This window comes from Rhipicephalus microplus, unplaced genomic scaffold, assembly GCF_043290135.1.
Source record: "Rhipicephalus microplus isolate Deutch F79 unplaced genomic scaffold, USDA_Rmic scaffold_63, whole genome shotgun sequence".
Taxonomy (NCBI): domain Eukaryota; kingdom Metazoa; phylum Arthropoda; class Arachnida; order Ixodida; family Ixodidae; genus Rhipicephalus; species Rhipicephalus microplus.
Genome location: NW_027464636.1, coordinates 905701 through 917674, shown reverse-complemented (window position 1 = coordinate 917674; position 11974 = coordinate 905701). Strand labels below are relative to the sequence as shown.

General features: G+C 49.4%; 1 protein-coding gene across 1 annotated transcript; it reads left to right on the top strand.

Moving 5' to 3' along the window:
* Window positions 1-762: 762 nt before the first annotated feature.
* Window positions 763-11352, top strand: LOC142789993 (uncharacterized). Its single transcript, XM_075885019.1, has 3 exons — window positions 763-885; window positions 7658-7846; window positions 10968-11352. Exons 1-3 carry the CDS (start codon window positions 849-851, stop codon window positions 11228-11230), a joined length of 489 nt encoding a protein of 162 aa, XP_075741134.1. The 5' UTR covers window positions 763-848; the 3' UTR covers window positions 11231-11352.
* The last annotated feature ends 622 nt before the right edge of the window (window positions 11353-11974 follow it).

Here is an 11974-nt window from a genome sequence, read left to right as displayed (position 1 = left end):
CAAACATTGCTGTGAGTTGTCGAGCTCGTTTCAAAGACCATCGTAAAAATCAGCCCTTTTTTGTCATAGACAACTAGTTTTAGACAAAAATTGTCTAGGAGATTTAAATCCATTATTTTTGTTTTTGTTAACCAAACACACAATTTAACTTACTGTTTCTACATGAAATGATGTCTTGAAAGCATCTCTGCGAGTGAGAAAAAACAAAACAAAAAAATCTCACACAGACGTACGTCGAAGCTGACGCGTGTTCTGTTGAAAGTATAACACGAGCCTAACAAAAGAGCATTGTTAATGCTGCAGCATGTGATACGTAGCACATTGACAGGAGAATCCTTCAGAGCCTATAGACTTGCATTCATCACAAGTGTTGGGTGCTGGAAAGTACATTTTTATCATCACACCTGCAAAACGACGTTGAAACGTGCATACAGAGGCGTTGCCTCGTTTCGTGAATGGTGATTACGTACGGTGTAATGTTACGCCAATGATCGGGGTAAGAAATACGCACAAAGACGATATATATTATGTATACATGCGCTTACTCTGAATCAGTACAGACACTTAGCAACGTTTAGTTTTTGTATTATGCTTTCGTATTTTTTTTCCTAACTCATCTTCACGCTGTGACACCGAGAAAAATGGCCTGCAAAGTAGGAATTCCATTCTTACTCAAGTTCTCGGACACTTTTTGACAAGGCACTGCATCTATAACAAACAGATAGTAGTACAATGCAATGAAGCAAAAGCACTCCGAGTGAGGGAAAAATAAAGGCGGCAGCCTTCGGTAATATTTTCTATGGCACTTGCAGCGTATCTTACCCAAGGAAGCTGCACACAGTACCATTATGACAGGGTTCCTGATAGCCTGCTTTGTGATTGCTGGTAAGATGTTTTCGTCTCTTGGTGTGATAGCTTTCCAAAGAAATGAGTATTTTTCTGTATTATAGTCATTCTTCAGGATGTATTTGTGTGTAGACTGTGGAATCTCACGTATACTTGGTTTTCGTTGTATTATATATAACTTGCATATAAATGAATTGCTATTTGTTCTAGCAAAAGCATGTGCTAATCGCTTTACTTCTAGGCAGCCACTTGTGGAATATGTAGGTAAAGCACAAATAAATACATGCTGATGACGTTTCATGAATTTATAGTAATGTAATTGTCCTTGAAACTACGTTCCTACAATCTCGGTTGTCTTGTGATTATGGTCCATACTGTTGACCCGATGGTGCAAGGGTGTACGCTAAGGAATACCTGATGGCCGAAATTCCTCGACCACTCTATTAAGGCGGTTCTCATGTCATGGTTATGGGATGCAAAGCATTAACAAATATTAAACTGATCCTTCTTAAAAGGAGTTCGTACAAGATCGTGCCGGGTTATAATATCTGAAGTGCTCTTGCCATATATACTGTCACGGGGTCGCGACATGGCCGAAGACAGGAGACTTCGTGTTGGGATTTAACTGTTTATTTGGGCGAACCTGTGCCCGGTAAACGGAAAGTCCAATTACAGCAGCAGTCTCGCACAGATAGCAGTCTCGGACTGATAGCGGCGAACGGAGCGTCGGCCTTCGATCAACTACTGACAAGCGGCGAAGCGCGGCGGCCTTTATACTCTTGCCGTCGAATGTTCTAGCGTTATCGCTGGCGGCGGCGTAGGTTCCAGAACAATCTGTACCGTTCGCACAGTGGGCGTGATCTTATCGAAATGATCTACTACAGTCCGGAACCTTCTCGAAAACTGCAGGCGCTGTTCGCGCTGAGAATGGTGTGGTGTTTTGGGACGATAACAAAAACTTGGGAAATGGAACGTGGCATTGCCCCCCTCTGAAAAAAAGGCATCGTCTCGATGCTTTAACTAAAGATGAAGGTACAATAATAATGCTAGAAAGTACAATGAATAAATTACGATACAACTATAATACAAAAAAACACTTTTTCAGTTTGTTAACGCGCATGAAACGGCTTGAGGCACGCGACATGTACGACTTCAGGTCGCGATCGGCGTCGTTGAGAGTTCGTGATGCCGTCGGGGACAACCTCGTAATCAAGTGGGCCGAGACGTCGAACCACTCTGTACGGTCCGAAGTACCGTCGCAGAAGCTTTTCACTTAGTCCACGTCGGCGTATCGGCGTCCACACCCAAACACGTTCACCGGGCTGGTATTCCACGAAGCGTCGTCGAAGGTTGTAACGGTGGCTGTCGGTCGTCTGTTGATTCTTGATACGGAGACGCGCAAGTTGTCGGGCTTCTTCGGCGCGTTGAAGGTACTCGCTCACATCGAGGTTTTCTTCGTCGGTGACGTTGGGTAACATGGCATCGAGCGTCGTTGCCAGGCTCCTTCCGTAGACCAATTTGTATGGAGATATCTGCGTCGTCTCCTGCACCGCCGTGTTGTATGCGAAGGTCACATACGGAAGAATGGCGTCCCACGTCTTGTGTTCGACATCGACGTACATTGACAGCATGTCGGCGATCGTCTTGTTAAGCCGCTCGGTGAGGCCGTTGGTCTGTGGGTGGTACGCTGTCGTCCGGCGGTGGTTTGTTTGGCTGTATGCCAAGATCGCTTGAGTTAAGTCGGCAGTGAATGCCGTTCCTCTGTCGGTGATAAGGACCTCCGGGGCGCCGTGACGTAGGACGATATTTTCGACGAAGAACTTAGCTACCTCGAATGCACTGCCTTTTGGCAGGGCTTTTGTCTCGGCGTAGCGGGTGAGGTAGTCGGTAGCTACCACGATCCACTTGTTTCCGAAAGTCGACGTCGGGAACGGCCCCAGTAGGTCCATACCAATCTGCTGAAAAGGTCGGCAAGGTGGATCAATTGGCTGCAGAAGTCCCGCTGGCCTTGTCGGCGGTGTCTTGCGTCGCTGACAGTCCCGGCATGTCCTCACATAACGAGTGACGTCGGTGGTAAGACGTGGCCAGTAGTACCTTTCTTGTATCCTCGCGAGCGTGCGAGAAACACCGAGGTGCCCTGCCGTCGGATCGTCGTGCAGGGCCTGCAGGAGTTCTGGTCGCAGAGCTGAAGGCACCACAAGGAGGTACTTAGCTCGAAGCGGTGAAAAGTTTTTCTTTTGTTGAAGACCGTTTCGTAGAAAGAACGACGCAAGTGCGCGCTTGAATACTTTCGGGACTTCGGCGGTCCTGCCTTCGAGGTATTCTATTAGGGCCTTAAGTTCCGAGTCGGCCCGCTGTCGTTCAGCGAAGTCGTCGGTAGTTATCGTTCCCAAGAAGTACTCGTCATCCGGGTCGTCGGGTAGCGGTTGGTCGACAGGCGCACGAGAGAGACAGTCGGCGTCAGAGTGTTTTTTGCCGGACTTGTAAATGACAGTAATGTCATACTCTTGAAGTCTCAGGCTCCATCGTGCGAGGCGACCTGAAGGGTCCTTCAAGGTGGCTAGCCAACACAAGGCGTGGTGGTCGCTCACAACTTTGAAGGGCCTGCCGTAGAGGTAGGGGCGAAATTTCGACGTAGCCCAGATGATGGCGAGGCGCACCTTTTCTGTTGTGGAATAATTTGCTTCTGCTTTGGATAGCGATCGGCTGGCGTAAATAATAACCCTTTCAAGTCCGTCAGCCGTCTGCACAAGAACGGCGCCAAGACCTACGCTGCTTGCGTCAGTATGTATTTCTGTCTCGGCGAATTCGTCGAAATGGGCAAGTAACGGAGGCGTCTGGAGGCGATGTTTAAGCTCCTGGAAAGCGTGTTCCTGTGGCGTTTCCCACTTGAACTCCACGTCGGCCTTGGTAAGGTTAGTGAGAGGATCGGCGATGCGGGCGAAGTTTTTCACGAACCGCCTATAATAGGCGCACAGGCCCAGAAATCGGCGCACGGCCTTCTTGTCAGTGGGCGGCGCGAAGTCGGCGATGGCGGCTGTTTTCCGTGGATCGGGACGAACTCCAGACTTGCTGATAACGTGTCCCAGAAACAAGAGCTCCTCATACGCAAATCTGCACTTTTCTGGCTTCAGTGTGAGTCCGGAGGTCTTGATGGCTTGAAGTACAGCTTCAAGGCGCCGAAGATGCTCGTCGAAACTCGAAGAAAACACGACGACGTCGTCCAAGTACACAAGGCAAGTTTGCCACTTAAATCCTGCCAGTACTGCATCCATAACGCGTTGAAAAGTTGCAGGCGCTGAGCAAAGGCCGAAGGGCATCACCTTAAACTCGAAGAGGCCGTCCGGTGTTATGAACGCCGTCTTCTCTCGGTCTCTTTCGTCGACTTCGATTTGCCAATAGCCAGTCTTGAGGTCCATTGACGAAAAGTACTTGGCGTTATGGAGCCGATCAAGTGCGTCGTCTATTCGTGGGAGAGGATACACGTCCTTCCTTGTGATTTTGTTCAGGCGGTGATAATCGACGCAGAAACGTAGGGTCCCATCCTTTTTCTTCACTAACACCACGGGGGATGCCCATGGACTCTTGGACGGCTGGATAATGTCATGCCGCAACATTTCATCAACTTGTCTCTTCATGGCCTCACGTTCTCGCGTCGAAACCCTGTACGGACTCTGACGGAGTGGTCTGACATTTTCTTCGGTTATGATGCGATGTTTCGTGATTGTGGTCTGCCGAATTTTCGATGACGACGAATAGCAATCTTCGTATTGCAGGAGCAGGGCCTTGAGCTGTTCTTGCTTATCGTTCGGTAGTCTGGGATTGACGTCGAAAGCTATGGGAGGGGCTTGGTTCCTCTGAGCAGGTTCCGCAGAATCGGCGAGGGCGAAAGCACTGGTGGCTTCGACAATTTCTTCGATGTATGCGACCGTTGTTCCTTTGTTCACATGTTTGTACTCATTGCTGAAATTCGTGAGCATAACCGTTGCTTTGCCTCCCCGCAGCTCTGCTATTCCTCTTGCGACGCAAATATTTCGGGTGACCAAGAGATGCTGACTGCCTTCAACGACGCCTTCCAAGTCAGGTGATTTAGGAGCGCCGACTGAAATAATGACGCTTGAGCGAGGCGGAATGGTGACTTGTTCTTCCAGCACATTCAAGGCATGGTGCCCTGACGGCGTGCGCGGTGGTAGTGCTTCTTCTGTGGATAAAGTTATCGACTTTGTTTTTAGGTTGATGACAGCACCATGGAGGCATAAGAAGTCCATGCCAAGGATGACATCTCTCGAGCAACGCTGTAGGACTACGAAGTCTGTAGGATAAATACGGCCGTTAATGGTGACTCTCGCTGTGCAGATTCCTGCAGGCGTTACAAGATGACCTCCGGCTGTGCGGATTTCAGGGCCTTTCCAAGCTGTCCTAACTTTCTTTAACTTCGCGGCGAACGACCCACTGATGACAGAATAGTCGGCTCCAGTATCGACGAGAGCGGTCACACTGTGGCCGTCAATAAGAACGTCGATGTCGCTAGTTCGCCGTCTCGCATTACAGTTAGGGCGTGGCGTCGGGTCACGGCTGCGTCGGCTTGATCCGCTGCTTCCATGTTGCGTCGTCAGGCCACCTCCGGTAAGTGAGCTTTCGCCGTCAGGGCTTTGCCTGGTTGGCATTGTGTTCGGAAAGCTCCGTCGCGGCGTCGTCATCGTCGGAGGATCTTCGGTAGTTCGTCGCACAGCAACCGCACCTCCACCGGTTGCTGCCCTTAGTTTCCCGTATACGGGCTAGGAGACCGGCCCCGCGTTGGGCCGGAGTACTGCCGGGGGTGCGGTGACATGCGGCGGCTGGGCGACGGCGAACGGGAAGGACTTCGTGGTGTCCATTGAGTTCCTGTGAGGTAGTCGGCGATGTCACGTGGCCGTTCCCCTGGCTGCGGACGTGGTGCATCGACGGCGAAGCCACGCAGTCCCATCTGTCGGTACTGGCAACGGCGGTAAGTGTGCCCGGCCTCGCCGCAGTGGTAGCACAGTGGGCGGCGGTCAGGGGTGCGCCAAACGTCGGTTTTCCTCGGCGCACTGCGCTGGCCCGATGGCGAACGGTAGGTCATCGGTGGGGGTGGTGGCGTTGGTGGTGTCTGGCGACGGAAGTGCGACGGGGCGGCATTTCTGCGTGGACGGGGAGGAGCGTTGTGGCGCACTGCAGCGGCGTAGCTCATAGTTTCTGGCTCGGGCAGCGGTGTTTGGGGAATTCGAAGTGATTGCCGAACTTCTTCTCGCACAATATCGGCGATCGAATCCACTTGAGGGTGCGCCGAAGGCAACAGTTTGCGCAGCTCTTCCCGCACGATCGCTCGGATCGTTTCACGCAGGTTTTCGGAGTCACTGGTTTGAGCAGCAGCGCATTCTGGAGTCAGGCGACGATTATACTGTCTGGTGCGCATGTCAAGGGTTTTTTCGATGGTGGTCGCCTCTGATACAAATTCTTGGACGGTGTTCGGTGGATTCCTCATTAGTCCCACGAAAAGCTCCTGTTTCACCCCTCGCATGAGAAAACGAACTTTCTTCTCCTCAGGCATGTCTGGGTCAGCGTGACGAAATAGGCGGGTCATCTCCTCTGTGAAAATTCCAACCTTCTCATTTGGTAGCTGAACCCGGGTCTCTAGTTGAGCGGCGGCCCTTTCTTTGCGAGCGACGCTCGCGAACGTTTGCAGAAATGCGGCGCAGAAGACATCCCACGTTTGTAGCGTGGACTCACGATTCTCTAGCCAGGTCCTTGCGGTGTCTTCCAGGTAGAAGTACACACGACGGAGCTTTTCTTCGTTGTCCCAGTGGTTGAGGGCGGCCACACGGTCGTATGTTTCTAGCCAGGACTCCGGGTCTTCGAACGATGACCCATGGAAAATTGGTGGTTCCCTGGGTTGATGCATGACCATCGTGGGCTGGGACGCGGCGGTTGTCATTGTCGCTGCAGTCGCTGTCATGGCCTTGGTCTTCCGCGCCTTGTCTTCTAGAATACCGTACTCCGGTGGTAGCCCTTGCTGTCGGCGGCTTGTTAGCTGCTCCTGGTTGGCATCGGTGTCTTCTCCGCGACGTGGGCTGGGTTCACGGCTTGACGGGGGCGTCCGGTACATGAACGAAGCAGCACCTCCACCAGATGTCACGGGGTCGCGACGTGGCCGAAGACAGGAGACTTCGTGTTGGGATTTAACTGTTTATTTGGGCGAACCTGTGCCCGGTAAACGGAAAGTCCAATTACAGCAGCAGTCTCGCACAGATAGCAGTCTCGGACTGATAGCGGCGAACGGAGCGTCGGCCTTCGATCAACTACTGAGAAGCGGCGAAGCGCGGCGGCATTTATACTCTTGCCGTCGAATGTTCTAGCGTTATCGCTGGCGGCGGCGTAGGTTCCAGAACAATCTGTACCGTTCGCACAGTGGGCGTGATCTTATCGAAATGATCTACTACAGTCCGGAACCTTCTCGAAAACTGCAGGCGCTGTTCGCGCTGAGAATAGTGTGGTGTTTTGGGACGATAACAAAAACTTGGGAAATGGAACGCGGCAATACTACGGCCGACATTGGAAGTTCCAGTACTGTTACGCTCAAGTTTTTTTTTATCTGGCTAAAGAATTCTTTGCAAGGATTCCGAAACTTATCTCACCTCGGGACCCCGAAGAGAAACGTACTCGGTGTATCGAACGCTTTCTTAGCGCATGAACCAGTTCGTTGTTACCAGTTTCAATTGCTCTGGCTTCTTGACAAAGCAGCCTCGTAAGTGGGCACTTATGGCGCTTATATTTTGTCGTACTTTCGTTGCAGGAACCTTGACTGGTGCACAAGGGCAAATAGGAGGGCGTATAAATGTCAAAGGATTAAGAGGACACTGGTCAGCCGGCATCGCGGATGTCGGGCCGCGGGGGGCACGCGGTGTTTCTGCGGTATTCCGGGCATCATTTGGCGGAAGCTTTAGCAGCGACACTGAAGATGAACCTACGTCAGGCGGCTTCGGTAAGGCCATTTGCGGGAAGGAAGGAAAGGGGGTTGGTAATGCCTCACAACTTTACGTTGTAAGAGAAAAGCAACGCATGAAGTGGTGAAACAATACCTGGGTAGTAAGTATGAGCGCTGGGCACGAGCACGGCCGCTTTTTAATATCCGCAGCGGCCACGTCACGAGTTAGCACCGTGGCAGTCATGGCTGCACCTTTTTTTTGCAGATACGGGATGTCAATCAGTGGCAGATTCAGAAAGGGGGCGGTAGAGATGATTCCCACCTCCCCCAATGTCCGTGCCAGCAGCCCCCCCCCCCCTTTCTCCCTTCAGTGCTTGTAGTGCATCACCTATCGCCATTAAGACTGGTGAATAATAACAGCGTTTATGCAATCAGTCTGGTGTGCGACAAATGGCAGCGCTGCACACGGAGCTCGTATGACGTTATTTGGGGATTCGCGCGCTTTCCTTTTGAGGCCCGGTGCCATATAGAAACCATGCTTTTGCGTGATAAAGCTCGACAAAGAAGCAGTTCAGTTGGTTCTCTGATGTGTGGCGGCTTCTGACGCTGTTCGAACAACCGTGGGTCTCCGCTTTTAAATGCGTTTTCTAGCACAGTGCTTTGTTTCATAAAACAGCGTGCGGTCACTCATTATCTGCACGCCAAGTTCTGCGCAATATAAATGGTAAATGTTAAAAGGCATGCATCGACTACTTTAACTACATTATAGTGCAATTTCTGTAGATATTGCTGTAAATATTTCTGGTCTTTTTTATTAACAGAAGTAATAAAATTTTGTGGTGCCGCACCTGATTATTATTGCTAAGTTAAGAAAGGTGACAACAATAAATATTGAAACTAGTTCGGGGTTATAACTAGGTTCCTAATTTGGAAATGATTACCACAATACAAAATGTGATACGAGCTTGACAGCAGCTGCAGACCAGCAGTGAATATAACTTCTATATTAGGTTACACGAAGCCATTGCCTCAGCCTTCTTCACACATGTTAAATTACACGCGTAAACATTGCCTTATCCTGATTTGCTCGAACAGCGAGCATTCGCCACTTCACCGCAGTGGATCGCGATGGAGACTTTGTGTGGCGGGACGATTGCCACGATAGTGATGCGGTGCTGGCAACCTCCACTGCGCATTCAACAACGTTGCCTGCGTCATAAACCACTTTGCCCTGAATGAGACACCGCGACGTTTCACAAGCTTTATCTGCATGCTTGTAGATGCTGGAAAAAGGTACGATTGCTGAAATATTACAAAAAAAGAAATAAAACACGTGAACGAAATAGTGTCGTACTCGTACAGAGGAAGGTTTGATAACGAGCGAAAACACACACATACATAGTTTAACTTTCTTACCCGCAAAGCGATTGGTGTCTTCGACGCATTCGTCGGCCATCCAGAGGATTCCCTGGCCCTGTCGAATGAGCTGCAACTAAAGCAAGGTTGTAATCACACGGGAAAGCTGTCGTTCAAGACGTTCGTTGATCCTCACAAGGCTGTTAGTTGGACGGAGTTCCTGTCTGGAGGAGATGATCTGCGAGCAGGAGCTGCAGTGGCTGTAGTGCGGTTGGAAGTGCAATCCTCTAATTGACGTTACACGCTAGCGGGCGCCACTCCAAGATCTCAATGCCAATAAGTCATGACCATTGCTTGTGAAAAGCAATGGTCATGACTACGCCCCTCCCTCCTGTGTTACTTCAGGCGACCGTCCCCCAACCCTCCCCCTTTCCTAAAATGAGTCGCTGGATCCGCCTCTGACATCAGCAGACCTCTTTACCTGGCATTATTAGACACCGATTATGATGGACGTTCGTGATCTTTAAACCTGGAATGAAGAAGCCAGACGCTACCCACTGCCGCGACAGTGTCTACCGACACCACCCAGCAAGGCGCCACTTAGCAAGGCTACAGCCAGCAAGGTAGCTTCAGCAAGGTCCAGCCCAAACTCCTCGATACTTAGGTACAGATCAGCGCACTTTGAAATTCACTTGGTCCAGCTGCGCACGCCCCCACCGGGCGTTGTTCGGCGCACAGTTTAGGTGGAATACCTGGCAGTATTATTTGAAAGTAATACTCCAGGTAACAAACACAAACAAATTTCCACAAAATGAATCGGGAAGCACGTTCTGTCGTGGCTCGCAAATGGTTGATCGTCGAATGCGTAAGTTGAAAGTCGTGGCTACAAATACCGGCTACAGAGAGGATGCGTCCAGATCCGCTTTAAATAATTTCAATTTACATCGTAATCACGACACTGCTGTTAAATACAATAATATTTTGTATGCTTTTTCTTTTGCTTACTGTCTTTTGGCTTCGTTTGCTTGTGTCAATCAATAAGAGCTCCTCGAGGAGTTGCCCTAAAAGGTAAAACACAACAGAAGACTTCTCGAATGGTTGATAGGGTGATTAAGTGTCATTCGCGAGCCTAGCTTATCCCTGCTTATTGGCATATGGCACATATTTATTGGCTTGTCTTTAAATCTGCGGTAGTGCGCGAAGATTTGACCCAAAGCATAAGTATACACCGGTACGTCTATGTTTCCACGACGCCGTTGAGATAAGCCGCTAAGAATCAGCAGTGTCACGAGATTGTGCATGTTGATATTTCTAATCTGTGCTCATTATCAGTCATCTGATACTTTTTTCACTTTCGCTCATTCTATTGGTAAGACTACTACGCTCTAGGTCAGAAGGTTATGCCTTCATGAATGAAATGTAGTATTATAGTTAAGTTTATTCTGTGAAATGAGTAAAATGTCACCTTCATATGCATCTCCTTTTTCCTCGCAGATACGTACATACATACTACGTACGTAATACATACATACTACGGAATACATACATACATACATACATACATACATACATACATACATACATACATACATACATACATACATACATACATACATACACATTCCCATGGAAGCGGAAATGTTGCAGGCCCGTGTGCTCAGATTTTGGTGTACGTTAAAGAACCCCATGTGGTTGAAATTTCCGGAGCCCTCCACTACGGCATCTCTCATAATCATATGGTGGTTTTGGGATGCTTAGCCCCACATATCAATCATTACATGCGTACATACGTGCTAAAACAGCCCCTTTTGTTTGCTTGCAGGCTATGGGCGGACTCGAAGTACTAGGCGGACCCCCGCCAAAACATATTCGAGGTATCTCGAGCATGAACCACGGCGTTGGTATGAAGATTACGGTGGTTTGGGAAATGAAGATTACGGACACCCACTCTACAGTGAACACAAGGCGCCATGGGCAGGTGGATATGAAAATGGCTACGGGCACATGGGATACAATCCCTACCCTTACGCCATGGGCAACGGCTACAGCGAACGCTTAAGTCTTGAGAAACCCCGCTGGCGTTAGAGGCCCTGTCGGAGATTTTTCTGGCCCTGCTGAAGCCGGTGCACTCGGAGTGGGTATGGCTACTAGGTGGGGTACAATATTATCTTTTTCTCGTTTGTTATAACTCCGTCACCAACACAACACGTGTTCAATATGTATAATAAACATTTTAAAGTTATAAAGCATTGCCACTTCCAATAAGAAAAAATTCGAAACTTGCGTGCACAAATTTACACCTGTGCAAACGCTAACAAAGGTAATCGTTCTCTCGAAGTGAGAACACGTGATGTTGTGCATCTCCGGTCAAACAGCGCATTTTCGCGTTGAATTTTGGCTTTTTTTTGTTCACTAACAGAACTGGAGTCTACAAGACAGACCATAAATATTACATATACGGCGGACCTACGCAACTAAACTTTCAATGTTCCCTACGCAAGCCTACATTTGTTGCCTAGGCCAGCCGAGATTTGAAAACGCTCCTCTCATCTTCGGCCGGATCACTATTGATAACGCGTATTGTTGTTGTTATAGGATATCGTAAGCATAAAGATGCACTTTTAAACAATTTTTTAAATATGGGCGCACAAAAGCCCATGGGCCTGCTCAGGGTTCTCTATCAGGAAGGGGGCAAACAAAGCTTCACCTCATTGCTACTGCTCCCCATTGGTCAACTCACCCTTCCCTCATAAAAAAGGCCCCATGCTTAACAACGTAAGGCAAAATTCAGTGATGAGGTGCTTCACACAATGGCCTGCATCATCAAGC